The 22,794-nt window shown below is 37.0% G+C and overlaps 1 protein-coding gene across 1 annotated transcript; it reads left to right on the top strand.

Moving 5' to 3' along the window:
- The first annotated feature begins 4,441 nt into the window (after positions 1–4,441).
- LOC106074736 (class E basic helix-loop-helix protein 22-like) lies at positions 4,442–12,146 on the top strand. The gene is made up of 2 exons (XM_056031364.1): positions 4,442–5,090; positions 9,118–12,146. The coding sequence occupies exons 1-2, from the start codon at positions 4,966–4,968 to the stop codon at positions 9,629–9,631; spliced, it is 639 nt and encodes a 212-aa protein (XP_055887339.1). The 5' UTR covers positions 4,442–4,965; the 3' UTR covers positions 9,632–12,146.
- Positions 12,147–22,794: the final 10,648 nt, after the last annotated feature.

Raw genomic sequence — 22,794 nt, 5'->3', positions numbered from 1 at the left:
TCAAGTCCGTCTTATAATTTTACAATCCATCTTTTGCGTAAAACTATTGTGGGCTTACTATTATTGGCTTGGAAGAAAGTCTTTGCAGTGTAACTTCTCTACGTTATAGGGTAAAACATGCACTTAGTGACAAAGTAAAATGGCGCATTTTTTCTTATTAGACTTAAATCATTGCATTAGTTTTCTAAAGAAACGTTTCCGTAGGGCACCTCTGTTACGCCGAATAATATGCTCGTTACCCATACAGGATACGTGCCCTGCCCAGCCTGACTGTCGGACTATAAGAAGTTCATACCGGCTTTTGCCATAAATCCTTCCCAGTGGTGTTATGACCTGCTTTTACACATCCTTCCATTCAGATCTCTCCTGGGCTTTTTACCGAGGTTTATAGTTAAATCAAAAGAGGCTGCAGCGTACGCAAACTCGTTGACCGCTAGATGGATATCATGTTTAGTGTGAGCAAGTAAGGCGTAGAGAAGCTGTGTTATGACCATTTCCTTTGTTTTGGTACAGGACAAAAGACACCGAAGCATGAACACATGGTAATAATTCACCAGCAAAATAAAAATAATAATGTCAGCTAAGTCAAGTTTGCGCCATAAGCGTAACTATCGGACTTAAAGAATTCCCTCTATACAAAGGCCGCGGATACACATTTGAGACCAAAAGAAAATTTGCTGCCGAGGACAAACGCAGACGCTAAAAGAAAATCTTAATCGAGCACCGCGGACAATGGTTATGCTTGCCCTGGATGTGGCAAGATATGTAGGTCACAGCTGCAATCCTCATTAATTTTCGGACTCTAAGACAAGCCTTATTATTATTATTATTTTGCTGGTGAATTATTACCATGTGTTCATGCTTCAGTGTCTACCTCTCCTGTACCAAAACAAAGGAAATGGTCATAACACAGCTTCTTTACGCCTTACTTGCTCACACTAAACATGATATCCATCTAGCGGTCAACGAGTTTGCGTACACTGCAGCCTCTTTTGATTTAACTATAAACTTCGGTAAAAAGCTTGGAGTTAGGGCCAGGAGAGATCTGAATGGATGGATGTGTAAAAGCAGGCCATAGCACCACTAGGATGGATGGATGGTAAAAGCCGGTATGAACTTCCTATAGTCCGACAGTCAGGCTGGGCAGGGCACGTATCCCGTATGGGTAACGAGCATATTGTTGGCGTAACAGAGGTGCCCCACGGAAACGTTTCTTTAGAAAACTAATGCCATGATTTAAGTCTAATAAGAAAAAAATGCGCCATTTTACTTTGTCACTAAGTGCAGGTTTTACCCTATAACGTAGAGAAGTTACATTGCAAAGACTTTCTTCCAAGCCAATAATAGTAAGCCTACAATAGTTTTACGCAAAAGATGGATTGTAAAACTATAAGACGGACGTGAGCTGTAGTTTGTCTAGACTGTAGGAGGACTTAAAAGACTTTAAATTTAATCGACATGTACAATTAGGCCTACAATTAGAACTAACAGAACAGATTAGTAGTCTTTATCCGATCGTTCATTTTCGTAATTACAAGAATATTCCCAAAATGATTTCGGGTATATAACCTTCCAAAATTATTTAACAGAGCGAGGTTCGGCCACCTGGTACAAAAATATTCTCAAAATGACTTCGGTTATATATCCTTCCTTAACAAATTATTCATCCGAGCGAGGCTCGGTCACCTGATATTAGGCTATTACATATCTATCCAGAATTCAAGATCACCACTACCGAGCAACGATCGGTTCCTCGATTAGGCCTCATTGTGATTTCGCACTTTGTTATTACAATGACAGCCCTGAGAGAGAGAAGGAAAGAGAGCGGGCTGTTTCATTTCATTTGACAATTTCTCAGTAAAAACTATACAATGTACATCCATGAACAAAAAAAAAAAAAATTTTTTTGGTTCTTCGTTATATCTCCTATATATTCTTTCTTAACTTCAAAGTAACCTGTAAACTCTAGCGTGAATCAAATTTACTAGGTTCGTTAAAATCTCTGAAGAAAACACACTTACACACTTTCTTCTGAGGCACATAGTACTTGTTGTTTGATCATTGTTCAATGCAATAGTTTTATATGAGGGACAAAGCTATGATGTTTTTTTTTTATTTCTAATTAGTTAATTGTAATACTGTAATGCAACCTTAGAAGCAGCCAAAGGAATCACCAGAACATTTGGTTCTTCCGGTTAATGCCGAACGCGAGAAAATTCTAAGAAACTGGATATGTTAGTCGTCCAAAGAAAAAAAAAGAATTCTTATTCTGCTTCCTCTGCATACTCTTCTCAACAAGATCCAATCTTATGTCTGCATTTCAATCCAAGGATGGACTCAATGAATGGTGGAGGTTTATCGTTGAAACGTTCACATTCAGTCATCACTTGCATGGAGCTTGAAGTTTGTGAGTAAGGGTACAGTATTGACATCAACACTTAAGTAAACAAGAGGGGAAACTTTATATGGAGCTACTATCTGATAAACTCTTTTGTACATCCTTCATTTTCTCTCAAAGCAGAATCTGGCACTGCGGGGGTTGAAGAAGAATTGGATGGACAAAAATCAAAGCAATATCAAGTACGATCCACTCCGGAGAGAACATGTATTTTAAACTAGCTTAATTCAAAACCGAATACTTTCATGTCCCCACAGATACAAAACGAATTTATTTTAGTATTTGATGATCACGAAAACGATATCATGAAGCAAGTTATTGAGTCAAATATTTTACGATCATTATCGACTTGACATCTGAAAGCTGAATTAAACTTCCAAAATTGTACGATACGTTGTTCTGGATAATGACGGGTTTTTTTTTACCAGACAAACAGACAAACAGGGTGAGTTGATATAAGCTTTGTAATAAGATAAGATAAGACAAGTTAAGAACTTAATTTAAGTACTGGCAGAGAGGAAATATATTCTATGGGCGTAGCCAGGGGGGGGGTGGAGTTCAAACCTCCTCCCCACCCCCGAAAAGTATCGGTGGGGGGTCGGAATTTAGTGACTGATTTTGTTTATTTTAGGTGAGATTTTAATACTAAACCATCACTTACCTAGCGCAGCCAAGGGGGGTTTGAGTTTAAAACCCCTACCAGGGGATTTTGCAGTTAAATCCCCCTCTTGTATAAAACAAAACAAAAAAATTGAAACGACAATCCCCAAATTCCAAGAGCACAGCTAAGGAAGATCTTAATTTTAAAACCCCCTCCGAAATTAACGATCAGCCCCCTTTTCAATATAAAAAAGCAAACTACACACTCAAAATTCTATGAGCTCAGCCAAAGGGGTTTTGAGTTGAAACCCCCTTCAGCGGGATTTGAGGCTAAAAAATATCTCAATATACAAAAAAAAAGCTAATTACACACTAAAATTCTTTGAGCGCAGCCAAGCCCATGGGGGATTTTGAGTTTAAACCCCCTTCCTCCTACAGATAGCTTTTTAAAGATTAAAACCCCTCCAGATGGTTTTGAGAAGATCCCTCCCCAATATCACCCCCTCCCCGAAAAAAAATCCTGGCTACGCCCATGTAACTTCTAACACTTGTGATGAGTGCCTACCTGATATAACATCAAGAACAAAAACGATATTGAAGTAGAAACGATGACGTTCTAAAGAAATCATTTAATTGGAAGTTTAAATTCTTCGTTTTGTTTTGTTTTTAATTTTCTATTATTAAAAATGTTAAAAATTTGAGACAGAGACCTATAGATATATATATTATCTCAGTTTTTCTATATTTTGTTTTACTGGATCTCTCCATGAAATTAGTGACAAGTATTATTTTCGAAATTTTAGCTTTTAAGTTAAAAAAAATGATGAATGCACAAAATTAGAGGGGGCGAAGGCGCCTTGGAGCCACATCACACCAAAGACACAAACCATATACTCGCCTATGTACTTAGCATTGAACCATGCTTTTTTTTTTCATTGAGAATATTTCAACCAAAGCAAGCTCGAGTTTCAGTTTATCCAGAAAGATCAACTTTTAATGCATGCGATTTGTCAATTATAACATTAACATTTCTTTCCAAATGAACATTACACCATACTTTTGTTTTTAAAGAATATATGTTATTGTAGAATCTAACTGTTTATTATTTCGACAACCCAAGAAAATTGGACGACTTCATGTTTCAGTATATCTGAAATCTCTGAACTACCAGAAACACCAAAGTGAACACTGCTATATCTATCATGTGCTAAACGTGTCCTTGTAATTATTATATCATTGACCGAATGACGTCATCAAGTTTTTCTTTCTTTTTTTTTTGGCAAGCACTCACTCCAGCAGCGTTCCTAATACAATTTTCTCAAACCCAAAACTGATAAATTGCCCGCGGGATCAGCGACCGCTGAGAAAAGCCAGCCAATAAATGAGAGGCGTTTGGAGCACTTGTCTGTCTGTCCCCTTCCAAACTCCAAAAGTGATTTGTAACTCTCTTCTTAGTTACCGCTATTGATCCGTCCCCCTAGCCATTTCGGATCTGCACACCCCATCACTCTTGGCTCACAGGACGTCTTCATTTTTATTAATTCTTTCCAGCCACGGCTTAACACGAGGCTACATCTTTGTTGGGAATATTATTTTGGAGTTCAGATATTGACGCGCCATTGGTTGTGTACTAGTATTGTCAAGAAAGTAAGGGATTTAGAAGCGATATTGACTCGGCTCTATTTTATGTCATTTCTCAAATATAATTTAAATAAAGAGGGTTTAAAAAGTAAATTTAAAAGTAATTTAAAGACTTGCAGTAGCTGTATTACTATAATCTAATGTAGGCCTACATTAGAAGAACACATACTAGATTGGGAGCCAAACAATTTTGCTCATGTTAGTCTTACAGAACAAATATGTTTATGTTACTAAACAGTGTTCGACATTTCTGTTTTGAGGAAAAATTTTCATTTAAAAGATTTTAAGGATTTAACTTTGTAGGTGGTGTTTGTTTATTTCGTTCAATGGATTCAAGATTATTCCAGGACAGTCTGGGAAGTCTCCCGCCTGGCTACCACGAAAATAATAAACAAGAGATGTACTCTCATTCACTGGCATCTTCCAAAGATTCCAGACACTCCGACTTCAGGTAAAAAAATTATATTTGATAGGGTATAGTGAGATGTATGAGAGTTGTTCAAAGGATGGGGAGTGTCATAGTACTAACAAATTATCTTACATACAAAATTACATTTAGATTACATAAAGGATGAGGACTGAGTATCCAATTTCCTCTTGTTAGAAAAATTATTTTTTTTTTATAAAGGCCTAGGTCATAGTCTATGACCGATGTATGTCCCTTTTAATATGTATGCTTAGTTGTTGTTCTTGTTTGTTTGTTGTTGTTTTGTGTTGTTTTTTTTTACAATACTTCAAATCGTAGCTTTGTGGAAACTTTTTAAAATTCTACCTAAAACCTGGTTAAGGCTAAAGGAATATTGCACAATTGGTTGTGGTACAAGTAGTCAAGGTTGTACTGTTTTATTATTTTAAAAATGTAAACATATATATATATATATATATGCCGAGGACAAATGCAGACGGCGAAAAGAAAATCTAAATCGACCGCCTGCGGACAATGGTTATGCTTGCCCTGGATGTGGCAAAATATGTAGGTCACAGCTGGGGCTGCGCAACCACGGGAAATACTGCACTCCTCACTAATCTTCGGACTTGAAGACAAGCCTTATTATTATATATATATATATATATATATATATATATATATATATATATATATATATCTTTTCATTTATCTTTTACCAAACATATAATATATATGGGCTTAGCCGGTGGTGGTGGTGGTGGTTCTGGGCTCAACCCGAATCGGGAAATGACCCCCCCCTCCATATAGCGCCAGATCCCCTGGCTGGCAAGGTCGTGGTGTATGTCTTTCCACTCATTTCTAGGGGACAATAAACGTCCTTCAAAAGAATGAAGAGATACTCACACGAAAAAAGTCCTGTCTACACCTATGTCGCAAATACGTTTTGTCCGTTCAAGATAAATATTTTCCAGTTTTCTAGCCAAATGTAATTTTTTTTTATCTTTTCATACCTTAAAAAATGATAACGGTCAAACCAGAGTTTTCTTAGTGAGGAGTCAGTCAATGCAGCAACTATTACATTTTTAGGAAAATCATTAGATACGATTTCGAGATCCATGTCCAGGTTCCACCCGGGAAGGTTCCATGAAGGTACGAGTTGAATAGAGGTATTGTAAAAAAGTTCACATATTAAAAGAACAACATACTCCAACATAGATGAAAAATAGACAAGGTTCAAAACATTGGTCTAAGGATAATGACAGGAGCAATCAAAACAACACCCATAAGAGCTATGGAGGAAACCGCTGCCCTGATCTCTCTGGATGAAAGAAGAGAAATAAAAATCCTTTCCCAATTCACAAAATTGGAAACCTTGGAGAGGCACCCACTCAGAACAAAAATCCACAAAACTGGCACAAAAAACCGTCTCAAAAGGACCAATTTCATACAGGAATCTCTAAACCTAAAAAAGAAACACCAACTTGAAAAAATTACTCTGGAATCCTCGATATACTATAATGAATCTCCACCCTGGGACGAAAGCCCTCTTCCTATTATAAGGGACCATATTGAAAACATAAAAAGAAAATCTGATTACAGACCAACAGAGCTCAAGGAAATAGTGAACTGTTTTCTACATACCAATTACCCTAGCAATCAGTGGATCAGAGTTTACACGGATGGCTCATCCCATAAAGCCACCACAAATGGAGGAGCTGGAATACTTATCGAATGGCCAGATGGAGGAAAACTAGAAAAATCCTTTGCAACTGGAGAGCTCTCTGACAGTCACAGAGCAGAAAGGGAAGCACTAGCACTAGCTGCTACCATGCTAGCAAATCATCCAAGTTCCCCTCACAGTCAGATTGTCTTTCTAACAGACGCAAAAACAACCCTCCAAAGCCTGCAAAACTCTGATTCCCCTTATATTAAAAACCTCAGAACAGCACTCACAAAGCTCAACCACAACAGCAAAAAAACTGTCATTCAATGGATACCAGCTCACATACAACTAGCAGGAAATGAGAAGGCTGACACACTCGCCAAGAGTGGGAGAACAAACTCACAAGTAAACTCTGCTCTCTATCCAGAAGAAATGAAGAAATTAATTGTAGATAAAATAAATGAGAAATGGACGAGCTCCCATCCAAATCACAAGAAAGATGATGCTTACTATAAGCTATCCCGACAAGACCAACGTCTAATCTTTCGACTCAGGACCGGACACAACAGAATGCGACAACACATGTTCCGGAAGCTCAAAATTGGAACCAGTGAAATCTGCCCATGTGGAGTATCACCAGAAAATGCCGACCACGTCCTCCAAAACTGCTCTCTCTACCAAGAGGCCCGTATAAGACATTGGCCCCAAATCACCCCAATAGAAAGAAAACTATATGGAGAGCTCCCTGATTTGGAAACCACTGCGCAGTTCATCTCATGTATTGGTCTAGTCATATGAACACTCCAACATAACAATGAGAACGATGAAGAAGAAGAAGAAAAAAAGAACAAAAGCGTTCGCGATTAGGAAAACTAAAAAATAGACGTGGCACTATATTGAGCGCAGTGGCTGAGCGGTAAAGCGCTTGGCTTCCGAACCGGGACCGGGGTTCGAATCCTGGTGAAGACTGGGATTTTTAATTTTGGGATCTTCGGGCGCCTCTGAGTCCACCCAGCTCTAATGGGTACCTGACATTAGTTAGGGAAAAGTAAAGGCGGTTGGTCGTTGTGCTGGCCACATGTCAACCTTGTTAACCGTAGGCCACAGAAACAGATGACCTTTACATCATCTGCCCTGAAAATGGAATTTAACTTAACTATATTGAGCACTATAAAGGTAATGGTGAAATCAGACATTATTTCGGTTATAGTTCTTACATCTAAAACAGATGGACGGACGGACTGCAAAAAAACAAACAATAATGGCTTTTTCCCTGCGGGGAAGTTAGAATAAACTTTAAGAATCAAATTTTCGTTTGGTAATTCGGTAGTTCTGTTTCTGCACAGAAATATAATAATGGAGACTAATAAACACAACGCTGAATACAAGCAATGTCATAGTTAGTAAGAGTAGACATTAAAGTTCATTTTGTTACAGAATATCAGTTCAAGTTTTTTGTTCACCAAACGACCACACACAAAATTAAGGAACAAAAATGTTATATATCTACCGAGATTTCTACAATAACAAAAAAGAAAAACAACTGCTAATTTATAACGTTAGATTTGTAGGGAAAGAAATATTCCACATATTTGAAAGATTGTTACAATGTATAATCTGAAATGTATTTTTTTTAGTACTGTAATCCTATAGTAAGAGAATTCGCTTTCGAGTTTCTCCCAAAGAAATGCAACGTAGTATTCTTAAGTACGCGAACAATGCAGTGCTGCATCCATAAGTAAAACTTAGTTTTCCATTACTACAGGATATTATAAAATGGATGTAGCGACAAGTGCTAAATTTCTTTTAATTCGAATCTGTTCATAGACGTAATAGATAAGCCAATTTAAAAATGTCGATTTAGAATATTTATAGCAAAGTTAGAGAGTGCACATTGAAAGTTTTTAAACAGGAGTTTATACGAAGGACTCCAAAGTTGACATATGCTTTCATCTCCGTTATTTCTATTTAGCTCAATGCATCTATTCATTGGAATCCATGTCGGTACACAGGGGATATGTTTCTATATGCTGAAGTTAAATATTTCTGAAAATCATGCGGCTATCAGAGAACTATTTTATGCATAATGTAAATTCTACTTTTTTTTCCCCACTATATTGCGGTATTTTGCTTTGGGTTGATTGGAATGATTAAGCCTAATCTTATGACCAATTTATATAACAACAATCAAATATTAATAGGTCAAATTTTATTGGGTCAATATGAATTTTTCGATAAATAGTTCAACCTTGCCAGATCTTTTTAGAAATTTCTTGAACCCAATGAGGACTGAAGCATGAGCTTCGAAATTTTTGTTGTTAAACAAAAGCCAGTTTTATATAATAACGTTTTTAGTAAAATGTATATATGTATGCAAAGCAACTTATATTTGGATCTCCATTTCAGTGATCAAGACAGCAGCGACGAGGAACCAATCAAAAGGAGGCTAGTCGACGGTCATAGCGGCAGGGATTTATCTGGACAAACTGGAAGTTTCCAGGACCAAGATTGTTCGTCTGACAGGGACGTCTTACAGACAAATTACCACGGTGGAGATGATGGAAAGTCTAGATCAAAAAAGTCCAACAACGGCCAGAAACATGTACGTCTGAACATCAACTCTCGCGAGAGAAGACGTATGCATGATCTCAACGACGCTCTGGACGAGCTGCGATCGGTTATCCCTTACGCTCACAGTCCTTCTGTGAGAAAACTCAGCAAGATAGCCACTCTGCTGCTTGCCAAGAACTACATTTTGATGCAAGCCCATGCTCTAGAAGAAATGCGACGCATTATCGCATATTTAAATCATCATTCATCACTGGGCTCCATCGAAGCGTTATCATTTCAGCACATGCCCCAATCTAGCCCAGTCTCTAGCCGTAGCAGTAGTCGCTCATCTGACAGAGAGCACCACTAGGGATTTGCTGGATTCTCAAAGAGTTGGCTTTAATACTAGATCTAGAGACCATCTGATTTATTTGAAAATCTTCATTCACTTTGGAAAAATACTTGTCTACGAACTTCGGAGAATGCATGCATGTATATCATTTAATTATTTATGTAAGCGTACTATTCATTTGTAGAATAATTGATCCAGTTTATACAACAGCTATTTCTCTTTAGTTCGCTGAAACTGTATAGATCTAGTTGTGGTGAGATATTTTACAGTAAACAATGCCGTTTGTTTTTAAATATGCACGAGAAAGCATTCAAATGTTCATGTTAATGATCAATTATATAAAGGACAACAACAATAAATAGATCTCATCATTGATCTATTACTACTGCAATACATAGAATCATATAATCTTCATTAACTCTTTCTCTCCGTAATTATTTACCACATTCTGGTGGAATCAACGTAGGTATCGTCAGTTAGGAGAGAAAGAGTTAATGAAATCTCTTACCACAGCAATACATAGATCTCTTCAGTAATCTCTTACCACAGCAATACATAAATCTCTTCAGTAATATTATCACAGCAATACATAGATCTCTTCAGTAATCTCTTACCACAGCAATACATAAATCTCTTCAGTAATCTCTTACCACAGCAATACACAGATCTCTTCAGTAATCTCTTACCACAGCAATACATAAATCTCTTCAGTAATCTCTTACCACAGCAATACATAAATCTCTTCAGTAATCTCTTACCACAGCAATACATAAATCTCTTCAGTAATCTCTTACCACAGCAATACATAGATCTCTTCAGTAATCTCTTACCACAGCAATACATAAATCTCTTCATTTGAATACAATTAGACTATTTTAATATGTCACATAAGTTATACTTGGTCGAGTTGCCTGTTCATCTACTTTCAGAAAGAAAAGAGGCTCTTTAATTAAGATGAAACTATACACTACTGGCAAGCATATTAATTCTTCTATCGAACATGATATTACTCAACTGGTTAGAGCATGGTTAATAGACATTTTCATAACAAAGGTTATTTAAATTAAAATTGAATTTTTATTTGATTCTAAAGTACAAAAAAAATGCAAAGAAATAATATTAAAACATCCATTTTCTTTGTATTTGTCGTGTCTCAATGTGTGCGATGCATAAGAATCATTTTGTTTTATTGTTATGTCTTTGAATCTGTGTGTTGCATAATTGCACTTTTTTTTGTTGTTGATAAATATAGAACTACACGAAACAGCACATTTAAGGGTTATAAAAAAAATTGAGAAAAAAAGTATTTGATCAAAGCTTTTAGAAAAAAAATTGACGGGCAGAGGCTAGTAGGCCCTACAGTCTCTGCATGCCTCCCCCTCTCTCTTTCTCTCTCTCTCACAAACACACGTACGCACGCACACATAGTGACATACACACACAAACTCTGGGCAGAGGTTATAAAAAAAAATGTAGGCCTACTTTAAATTTTAAAAGAATTATGGGTAATGCTGCTCACAATGATCACTAGGCAGGTTTGGTAACCAACAGTGTCAAGTTTGATGTCATTTATATAGGCGTCCTTTGACATCGTCTTTTTTGTTGATTTCAGAATATGTTCATTTTCTTACTTTTTTTTTATGGGCCATTATATCACTCCTACATTTCTGTATATCTCTTTTTAAAATCTCTTTTTGTACCAGTATTTTATTGTTTAAAAAATGTATAACGGATCTTAGAAATCAAAACGTGATTACCATAAGTATGAAAATCCCTTTTACAGAAGATAGGCCTACATTCTAGGCTTGATTGCCTGCGATCTCAACCAATCCAGGACCTGTGAACATAATGCTTGTCGCCTGCCTGAATACGGCCAGCGTGAAACTGATAAGATTTTTTCATGTAGACATCGAGATTTAATTTCACTACTGCATTAGGCAAGTTAGCTTACACTATTAACTAACAGGAATTGGCGCATACATTTTGTTTTACCATCTGTGAATGTATGCTTATAATGAGTTTTTGTTCAAACAAGAAAATACACTTTCTTTTAGGTAAACTCAAAGTAGTTTATGCACATAAAAACACGTGTATAACTTTTATTTAAAATTATTTTATTATTTAACTAATAACATTTTTTTATTCAAATTTAAATTTAAAAAAAAATCCTTCCTCACAGTTACAGTGCATACTTCTAATTACACTGCCCGGTAGGCCTACAATTATCTGCCTGCCCTATTTACTATATGTAGGCCTATACGTTTTTCAAGTCTTTTCATTTAAAATGGTGTGAATGTATTTTAATGTAAATTTAAAAAAAACAAACAAGAAAATACAAAAAATACTTTCAACAAATAAAAAACAAAGCTTATATTAACCGTAATTGTATCAATTAGTTTGGATCAGACTAACAAGAATAAATTTATGCGATTAGAAATATTTTAACAATTGTTTTGTTTAGCGCAATTTCATGCTTTTAGCTTTGCAACACGCTATTATCCTATCAATTGTCTGGACCAGTTGGGAAAAAAGGGAGGGGGGAGAAAGAAGGGGGTTGGCCTACTTATAAGAATATTACAGTGATCGCTTTTGAAATTCATTTATAAAGAAAAAGAGAGAAAATGTTGAACGACCTGGATTCGAACTCGAGGGCTCTAGCCTCCTCAAGCCAACACATTAACCACTGTTCCAGTGAAATGTTTATGAAAATAGAAGATGTTATAGTTACCTGTTGTTAGCTTCAAACTTTAAAGCAAAGTATAAAAGAGACTAATTCAACCGTTACCCCCACATCAGTCAAGTACTTTTTCTTTCTCCTGTTCGAGATAATAATCAAAATAATTAATTACCAATAGATAATTAACTATTTTTTTATTCTTGTTTTGTCAGGAAAAGGGCACACGGTGGCTGAGTTGTTAAGCGCTTGGTTTCCGAACATGGGGGTCCTAGGTTCGAATCTCAGTGAAGACTGGGATTTTGAATTTCGGGATTTTTACGGCGCCCCTGAGTTTACCCAACTCTAATGGGTACCTGACTTTACTGGGGAAAAGTAAAGGCGGTTGGTCGTTGTGCTAGCCACATGACACCCTGCTCTTTAAATGTTGTTCAAAGAAACAGATGACATTAGCATCATCTGCCCTATTGATCGCAAGGTCTGAAAGGGGAAACTTTACTTTACTTTGAAAATTAAAAGAAATAAGTGTGCACGATTTCAGCTTGCTCCGAGATTGGGTGTACGAGAAATAACGTGTCCGTGTACAGTGAGTTGATAGAGATTCTAACCTTTGTAAAAACACACTTGCCTATTTAAACAAAAAAACTGTTCACTTTTAGAAAACATAAAAGTAGCAAACGTACTCCCTTCTTAGCAGAAACATGACTGGAATAACAGTGAGATCAAATGTTTGCTCAAATTGTGGTGCTATTAACCGTAGGCCTATTAACGCAGAAAACAAGGAGCAAGGCACTCTGTTGTTGTTGTTGTTTCATAGCTTTAACATCCTACACACTCACACACTTAAGTTTTATATTTTTAAAAAGTCAATGTAAATATTCAGTTATCACAAGAGTTGCGGGCCTTCTCGTCCAATGGATGTCTGGCTCCTACTTTGCATTACCAAAGGCTTATTATGAAGCACTCTTTACTCAGCCAACTGGAGCGACATGAATAAACGTGTTATGTTGGCCTACGTCTCAGGGGAAAGTACACACAGCTCACTTACTAGTTTGGAATATTTGCTTCATAGAAACTCTTAACGTAACAGAAGCATATTTAAAAAAAAAAAAGGGGGGGGAGAAAAAGCTAAAAGTGAATTATGAGAAACAGACCTACAATTGATCAAATATGTTGAATGCATGAATTAAGAATATTTGTAAGAATTGATTTTCTAAACGATACTTTAAAAGTATTTGAAAAGTCAAAATGTATATTCTCTAAATAATGTTAAATGATAATGATTTTCTCATATCAAACAAGAGAACATGCCTCCTGAGATAATAATTGTGTTTTGATGAAATGATCGCTGTTTAGGCACACACTGAGGCAAACTGACACAATTGGATGCTAGAAAAGTTTTGAAGTAAAACTTTAACGCGTGTGATTCCTGAAGATGAATTTTTCAACTTGAGAAGCTATGTTTACTTAATCTAATCTTTGTATTGGATTCTGAGAGCCAACACCCTTGGGGTGGATGACAAGGGCTGTTATTATTTTATTGATTGAAACATCACCCCCCCAAATCCCGTCGTTTTCAACTTGAGCCAATTTGTTTGGAGATGAGCCGTCTACCAACATTTGGCCTCTTGGTAGCCCCATGGCAGGACGATGGGAAATCAATAATCTTGGCGAGTGTTTAACGTTCCACTTCCAGACAGAGACACAGTTGAACATTGAAAGTGTTGTTTAATGTTCCACTAGCAGACAGAGACACAGTTGAACATTGAAAGTGTTGTTTAACTTTTATTAGTAGACACAGTTGAACATTGAAAGTGTTGTTTAACTTTTATTAGTAGACACAGTTGAACATTGAAAGTGTTGTTTAACTTTTATTAGTAGACACAGTTGAACATTGAAAGTGTTGTATTCTTTACGATTGAAAGTTGCGAAGATTGATGCTAGTTTTTTTTTTTTTTTTAATTAAAGATTAGCTGCATCATACATATACATCATATAGTGACCAGATTGTGACAAGATGGACTGTCCAGTTAGAAAATATGATTTACGTCCACCTCCTCTTAGCCCACCTAAACTGAAAACTGATATGTCAGTCTCGTATTTCAATCATGTTTGTTTTTCATTGAAACCTAGTACAATCATTTGGATACTGAACTAGAACAAATGCCAATCAAGCTAATTTAGGCTACACAAGTCGTGCCCTATTTGCATTGTTGTGTCAGAACTTTAAAAATATCACAGGCCACACAAGTATTGCACTATTAGATCGATCTTTTCAATGTACTCTTCGTTCACCCCAGTGTTGCAATGTAGCCTACGATCAGTCTTCATATGAAAACTCGAGGCAGCGAACTGTGCAGTATCTGATTAAGACAATGGGACGTTTTCTTTGTCCCCGCCTTCGAGTTCCTCTGTACAGATGGGCCGCTATTGAGATGTCATGCTTCTCTTTATAACTCAAACACACACACTCATACATTCTGAATGTCTCGCCTCACGAGAAGTCCTCGCGCAGGGCCATATCCCTAGTCTGTCACCCGACAGCTCTCTTTTCTTCCATTGTACGGTCACGGTGAACCATTTTTTTTTCTTTCGGACGTCGCTTGTTGTTAGTCAAATATCCTCATTGTTAAAGGTAGTTCAAGGAGCAATATGGCCCACCGGAAACTACTTGGCACTACTGTGAATGCCTTTAATAGCACGTGACTTTGTCCACTTGTGTTGAATGAGTTTGTTTTGTTGTTTTTTTTTGTCCATAAATAAAAGCTTATCTGAAATCCAGACCATGGAAACGTGCATGTGCTGTCACTTATTAATTCACATTTATGTTTAGTTTGTACTTTTCACTAAATGCCGAAACAGCGGCTTAATAATTATTTTCAGTTTACTGGCAAAGAAGTCAGTGAAGTGTGTAGTCTAGTAACAGCTTTTTAATTAATGGGTTTTAGTTTATCTTATTTTATATATATGATACTTTTTTTTTAAACAAACCTCTTACTTCAAGAACATAATTTCAAAATTAATTTTATTTCTATTGTGTACTTCTTCCTTCTTATAATGTATTGTTTGAAACGGGGATTGAAATAAAGACTTGAGGCAACTTAGTGATAGGTGAGGGGTGAGTGAATCACGGCCCTTGCGGTTCTATAAATAGGATAAAGCTGGATACATCTTTATGAAGTCATGCCTGTTTCACTGTATGGAGACAATAACTAGAATATAAAATGTAAATTCTGTAAAAAAAAAAAAAAAAGATAATAAGAAACACTAGATCTAGATCTACATGAAGACTAGAATAAAACATTCAAAGAATGTTCCCAGTGAATGTGAGGGCCTATTAAATGTACACCCTATTTGTGGATGTGCGTGTGTGTTGAGGAGGACAATTAAATGTACACCCTATGTGTGGGTATGTTGAGGGGGGGGTTCTATTAAATGTAGATTTTATGTGTGTGTGTGTGTATTGAGGGGCGGGGGGCAATTAAATGTACACCCTATATGTGTATGTGTGTGTGTGTTTAGGGGGGCCAATTAATGTACACCCTATATGTGGATGTGTGTATATTTAGGGGGCCAATTAAATGTACACCCTATATGTGTGTGTATTAAGGGGGGCCAATTAAATGTACACCCTTTGTGTGTGTGTGTATTAAGGGGGGCCAATTAAATGTACACCCTATGTGTGTGTATGTGTTGAGGGGGGCCAATTATTGTAGACCCTATATGTGGATGTGTGTGTATTGAGGGGGGCCAATTAAATGTACACCCTATGTGTGTGTGTGTGTGTGTGTTGAGGGGGGTTCTATTAAATGTAGATCTTATGTGTGTGTGTTGAGGGGGGGGGTTCTATTAAATGTAGATCTTGTGTGTGTGTGTGTTGAGGGGATTCTGATAAATGTAGATCTTATGTGTGTGTGTGTTGAGGGGGGGTTCTATTAAATGTAGATCTTATGTGTGTGTGTGTTGAGGGGGGTTCTATTAAATGTAGATCTTATGTGTGTGTGTGTGTTGAGGGGGGTTCTATTAAATGTAGATCTTATGTGTGTGTGTGTTGAAGGGGGTTCTATAAAATGTAGATCTTATGTGTGTGTGTGTTGAGGGGGTTCTATTAAATGTAGATCTTGTGTGTGTGTGTTGAGGGGGGTTCTAATAAATGTAGATCGTATGTATGTTTGTGTGTTGAGGGGAAGGTTCTATGTCGATCTTATGTGTGTGTGTGTGTTGAGGGGGGGTTCTATTAATGTAGATCTTATGTGTGTGTGTGTGGAGGGAGGAATTTTACAATTCCTCTATTGAGCTTGTACATTTTTCCTGGGAAACAAAAACCTGCCTGGACACAATTGTCGAAAACGGACATAAAGACTTTCCTGCAGATTTTACAGTTCATCTTTGGTATAAGCTGATAGGCCACAATGGGAAAACTCTGGTTTGACAGTTATAATTTTTTGAAGTATAATAATCTAATAGTTAAATTTGGTGTGGAGGTTTAGCCAATCTTTATCTTGAATATACATACGTGGAGAGGGGGGAACTGTTATGTAGGTGATATCGTTCGAACCATAGCTAATGCCTGGGCATTCATCTCATTTTTCTTCAATGTATGAGAGAAATTGTGAGATTGCTGCGTAATATGCCACTCCAGTATACAACAGAGTATAAGCAGGACATTTTCACAATTCTGCCCAACGGAGGACATAACTCTCCTTTTGAAGGACGTCTGGTGTAATCTTTTTTGAGGGTGGTAACCCTGTGCAGATGCACTTTATGCCTTGCCCTCTAATATCCGGCCCTGGTGGCATTGCCTCCTTAAGGGGGTCGCTAAAATGATTCCTAGATTGCTGGTGATTTTCAGATTAAAGATCTTAATTTTAAAATATTTTAAATAAATCATTTGTATTTACCTATTTTAAATTAATTGATTGACTCTTATCATTTATCTTTATTAAGCAAAGAGAAAGGCCAAACCATTATTATTAGCAAGGTGACCAGATATTTGGGGAGTCAAAGCGAGTCACATGTCGATCATGGGACGTAAAATAACAGACTTTTCGAGCAATATTTTTTACAGCAATTTAAACGTTAGTACAATAGATTCCAATGTACACACACGCACAATTGATACCCAATGTACACACACGCACACACACAATAAAAACATAATGTGATATCCATCTGAAAGCGTTAACCTGTCGAGTAGGCCGCTTCTCTCTCTGAATTTTTCGGTGCTCGGCAAAATTTTCATATAAGTTTACGATTGTCGCTGCTACATCTCTTTTTCTAACCAAATCGCGTCATCCGTGTATACTTCGTTGAGGAGGAACCTTTCAAGTTTTCATGCTTCGATCCGTGCATTTCTAAACCAATTCGTCAATGGCAGAAACAGTGGCGTAGCAAGGTACCCGTGGGCCCGGGTTCAAGAATATGTTAATGGGCCCCCCCCCTCCTCCCCCCCCTCCAGTATGACAAATATTTGTGTGGCGAAGAAATCCAGTAATTTGTATGTATCGGTACATTTACCGACATTCCAATGCAAGTTCATGAGCACAGCTTACAGAATCATTTAAGACCATGTTTAAGTACTGTATAAAACAGTGAAATTAATGCGCAAGTGGCTGCTTTTGTTGAAACACTACCTGAAGGCTACCCTACAGTCCGCTCATATTGGAAAATCATCATTGCCTTGGCATCGTAAGTAATTTAAATAAAGATGGTGATATTTTATTACTTAAGAGTACTTGTTCAGTCAATCCTGCAAACTTCTGCTTCTCACAAATATGAAAACCTACAAATGACAGGTTCGTCATCGGAGTTCACAAAACATTTTCAGAAAAAAAAAATGAATTGTGAAATTTTTAAAATTGTCTTTGAGAGCTTTCAACCATGATAAAGAAAAATTGCGCAGATTGGATCTCCTTTAGTATTTTATCTAAAATTGCATTGCCCAACAAGTCTATAATTTTGAATCTGTGAGTCGAGGTAAAGGCTTGTGTTTTTTTTTAAAGAATTCATGGACTGCTAAGACAGTGTCATTGTTATTTATATCACCTAAACAATAATCTTGCGATGACCACTAAATGAAAGGTTGTTGCACTTTTAAGTTCAAACTAACATTCACTATTCGATGAATTACTTTCCGTCACTAATTATCAACTTCTTCAATGTGCTCCTTGTTTACATCATCCGCCGTTCTCAGTCGTTCATGGTGTCTGGAGCTTTGGCAAGTTTGTTGATAAAGTCATTAGTAGTCCTATCTTTTGTTTTTGACGATACAGTTGGAAAACAAACAACATTGGTCCTGTGTCAGGGTATAAACCCGAGACCATCGAGACTAACTGAAAGACTTTCCAGTGCACATACCAGACGGCAAGGTAGTCATTCAAGTGAAAGACACTGATTCACAATAAATGTAATGTAACCCATGGGCGTAGCCAGGATTTTTTTTCGGGGAGGGTTTGGGGGGGGGATTCCCCCCTGACCCCCCCCCCCCCCCGCGGAAAAAAATTATATATATATATATGTGTGTGTGTGTGTGTGTACATAATTAATCTTTATTACATTCTGACCCTTTCGGAAGACGTTTATTGTTTATTGTAGACTCCCCGCCCTTGCAAGGGGGTCTGGGGGAGTTCGCAGCGCTCCCACAGCGCGGGGCGAAGCCCCGCCGCCGAGCACTATTTCTGGTATTGAAAGCCAACAAAATGCATATTCTGAGGTATCTACAGTGCATTATCTTGCTATTAAAAAGTTTTATTTCAAAAACCTAATGTGCTATTCTTGCTGATTTAAACCCTCTCGCGCCTTTCGGCGCATTTTCCGGCAAGCTGTTTCCGACACTCTTATTTTGCGTAATCATTTTGTGTGAGAACATGTCCCGCAAAACCTCATGCGACGCTCTGTCACAACCTTACTAAGGATTCGACTCCCAGTTCGGCATATGATTTCTTTGATTTAGACCCGATCTCTATGACTGACTCCTAAAATCTATCTTAGTCATCTTTGTTGAGACACATTTAATGATTTTCAATTTCGGCAGAAGACTATTCACACTTTATTAATGGAGCCCAAGCCACTGGTAGAAATTTGTAACCTTTCTTGAATACGCTCTTGGAATTACGTGCCTGTATTTCGCTTTAGATTTTATATCGAAAAGGAAAGTTTTTTTCGTCAAATCATCTGTTGAGGGGTTTTAAGCTAAGAAATCTCTGGAGTTTTTTTGTTTTGTTTTTAATTCAAAACTCTATTTAGCTACGATCATAGAATTTGGTGACTGTAGTTTGCTTTAAAATAATATTGAAGAGAGAGGTTTTCAACTCTAAACGCTCTGTAGGGGAATTTTAAACTCAAAACCATCTGGAGGGGTTTTAAACTTTAAAGAAAAAGCCATCTGGAGGAGGGGGATTTAAACTCAAAACCCCTTTGGCTACGCTCATAGATTTTATAGTGTGTAATTTGCTTTTTCTTTTTATATTGAAGAGGTACTTTTTAGCTTCAAACCTCAACTGGAGGGGAGGGGGGTTTAAACTCAAAACCCCTTTGGCTACGCTCATAGAATTTTGAGTGTGTAATTTGCTTTTTTTATATTGAAGATGGGGTTTATCGTAAATTTTGGAGGGGGTTTTAAAATCAAAATCTTCCTCAACTGTGCTGTTGGAATTTGGGGATTGTTGTTTGCATTTTTTTTGGTTTTGTTTTATAGAAGAGGGGGCTTTAACTGCAAAAACCTCTGTTAGGGGGTTTAAAATTCAAAACCCCCTGTAGGGGGTTTTAAACTCAAAGCCCCCTGGTAGAAGGATTTGTATCTCAAAACCCCCTGATAGGTGTTTTTTAAATCTCAAAACCCCCTGGTAGGGGGATTTAAACTCAAAACCCCCCTGGTAGAGGGTTTTTAACTCAAAACTGCCTCGGCTGTGCTGTGTTAAGTGATGATTTAGTATTAAAATCTCACCTAAAATAAACAAAATGAAAGTAAAAATCAGTCACTTAATTCCGTCCCCCCCCCCGCGGGGGGGGGATTTCATTTCGGGGGGGGGGGGTTTGAACTCCAAGAACCCCCCCCCCCTGGCTACGCCCATGCTGATTTGTAACCCTAACCCACTATCTTAAATTTTTTTGTTATAAACCTCCTCCCCAATTCAGTCACGCCAAGTTTCCCTAAGTAACAAACAGAATATGTTGTTTCTTTTGCTTGTTTAATATCTAATTTTAAGTCTAAATCTAGATTTCTAGTCATAGAAAAATGGAAAAAAAAAACACGATGCTTTCTTTAAAAAAAACATCCAAAAAGCCAATCATAGCAACTGTTTAATTAACACAGCGGGGAAAAAAACAAAAGAAAGAATGGGAGAATTGGACCCAAACGTCACCACCAACGCACAGTCACCATATTAAAATAAACCTGATGAAAGCAGTTCCTTTCACTGATTCTAGGTGAAAACACGGGTTAATGTTTTAAAGTTAATTTAAAGTTTGATATGACGTTTAGGACACTTTAACGAAAATTTTCAATGTTTTAACCATTTTTTATTTTTTTTTTACAAAATTGCATGGTAGGGTAGGCCACAATTGGTCATTAGTCATGGGACAAGGCGATATGAAACCCCTACGCGCCATGCAATGCCTTATTTAGAGTTGAAAAGGCCTTTAGCTATTTGAGATATGGGGGGCCCCATATAAGTCCAGATATTGTATGTAACTACTAAATATTTCTTGGAGGCCCTAAGTAAGAGCTTATCTTATCTTCTTATCTTATATAATACAGACGTTACTTCAAAAAAGAAGATGATTACGTCCTACGCGTCATGCATTTAGTCATGCATATTAACCAATAACTTAAATTCTGCCAAGTCACTGGTTTTCCTGGCTAGCTCAGGCAACCCATTCCATGCTCTAATAGCACTAGGGAAGAAGGAGTATTTGTACAAATTTGTCCTAGCATATGGGACGAGGAATGTGCCTTTATCTTTGTGTCTTTCAGAGTATTTTATTAAATTTTGTTTTTGTATTTGAAGATTATGGTTCAGTGTTTTATGTATGATTGCTACTTTACTTTTGAGCCTTCTGTCCTGAAGGCTTTCTAAATTTAGTGATTTTAATAAAGGCGTTACTCTAGTCAAATGTGAATATTCGTTTGTTATGAATCTCACTGCTCTATTTTGTGTCTGTTCCAGTTTCTTAATGTTTTCTTGAGTTGAGGGGTCCCAAACGGAGGATGCATATTCTATTATTAGTCTAACCAAGGTTAAATAACATTTTAGTTTTATGTTCTTATTTGATTTATAGAAATTTCTTTTAATAAATCCTAATGCTTTGTTTGATTTTTTTGTAGTTTCATCAATATGTGGATTCCATGACAGTTTTTCATTTATTATAACACCTAGGTATTTTGCGTTTATAGTCTGTGTTACTGGTTTGCCATGAATAAGATAAGTGGAATTAATTTGTTTTAGTTTTTTTGTTACTCTTAACAACTGACATTTTTCTGGGTGGAAAGACATGCTCCAATTTGATTCCCATTTCTGTAATTCATCGAATTCTCTTTGTAAAATATCTGTGTCTTGTGTTGTTTTTATTGTTCTATATATTATGCAATCGTCTGCAAATAATCTGACTTTGTTCCCGAAGTAATGCAATTTGGTAAATCATTTATGTAAATTAAAATAGTAGTGGACCCAAGACTGTTCCTTGAGGTCCACTACTATTGTTGCATAGAGGTAAATCCGGCCCCGACCCAATGGTTGTTACACCATCGGGTGTGGGCCCCTAAATGGTCGTGGGCCCGGGTTCATTGAACTTCTTCGCGCCATGGATGCTAAGCCACAGGGCAGAATACTTCAAGAGCACTAACATTTTGTCCCTTGATAAACAGAATTTCTGCAAGGAATATTATCGCAATATTGTGTACAAATGAGACCACAGCTTTTGATAATGTTGGGACACTTCTCTTGTGAAAAGAAATATGATTTCAAAGCAGGATACACTTTGAATAGTCTCCGCCAAACGCTTCAGGGTTAACCACCTGCTCTTTTCATAGCCCGAAATTCTCCTTTATTCTAAATCGACGAATTTGCTTTTTTTAAAAAAGATTTCCCGAGATGGGTGTAACACAGAACTGTATCTTCAAAGAAAACAATTTCAATTTATTTTGGGCGAAGCATCTGTGAACGCTGTCAAAAAATGGCATCACTAACCTGCTTCTTTATTTTGTTCATTATTATAGGGACCAAACCTTTAGTAACGATTGCTTAACATTTGCTTCTTGCACATTTTTATTTTGAATTTGGGTCATACATTTTGAAGCAATTTAAAAGTGCAGTCCATTGATCCAAAACTATTAAGCTATTATGGAAACTGTATGGTAGGCTAAAGTAGGCCTACATATAGTGGCTACAAATTGATATCGTACCAATAATTAGGCCTACATGTTAAATTAAATGTAGGATACCTTAATGGGGCTTACTGGGAGCTACCAATCGAAAATTACGATCTACAATCAGCTGTTTGGTTTTAT

Source organism: Biomphalaria glabrata, chromosome 5 (assembly GCF_947242115.1).
Source record: "Biomphalaria glabrata chromosome 5, xgBioGlab47.1, whole genome shotgun sequence".
Taxonomy (NCBI): domain Eukaryota; kingdom Metazoa; phylum Mollusca; class Gastropoda; family Planorbidae; genus Biomphalaria; species Biomphalaria glabrata.
Note: the sequence above shows the minus strand (reverse complement) of the source record. Positions and strands in the feature narration are given on the sequence as shown.

Excerpts from the sequence above, each read along its gene's own strand:
- LOC106074736 (XM_056031364.1), top strand. The coding sequence starts at position 4,966 with ATGGATTCAAGATTATTCCAGGACAGTCTGGGAAGTCTCCCGCCTGGC. Across the intron at positions 5,091-9,117 it reads TCCAGACACTCCGACTTCAG|TGATCAAGACAGCAGCGACG; the intron begins GTAAAAAAATTA and ends TCTCCATTTCAG.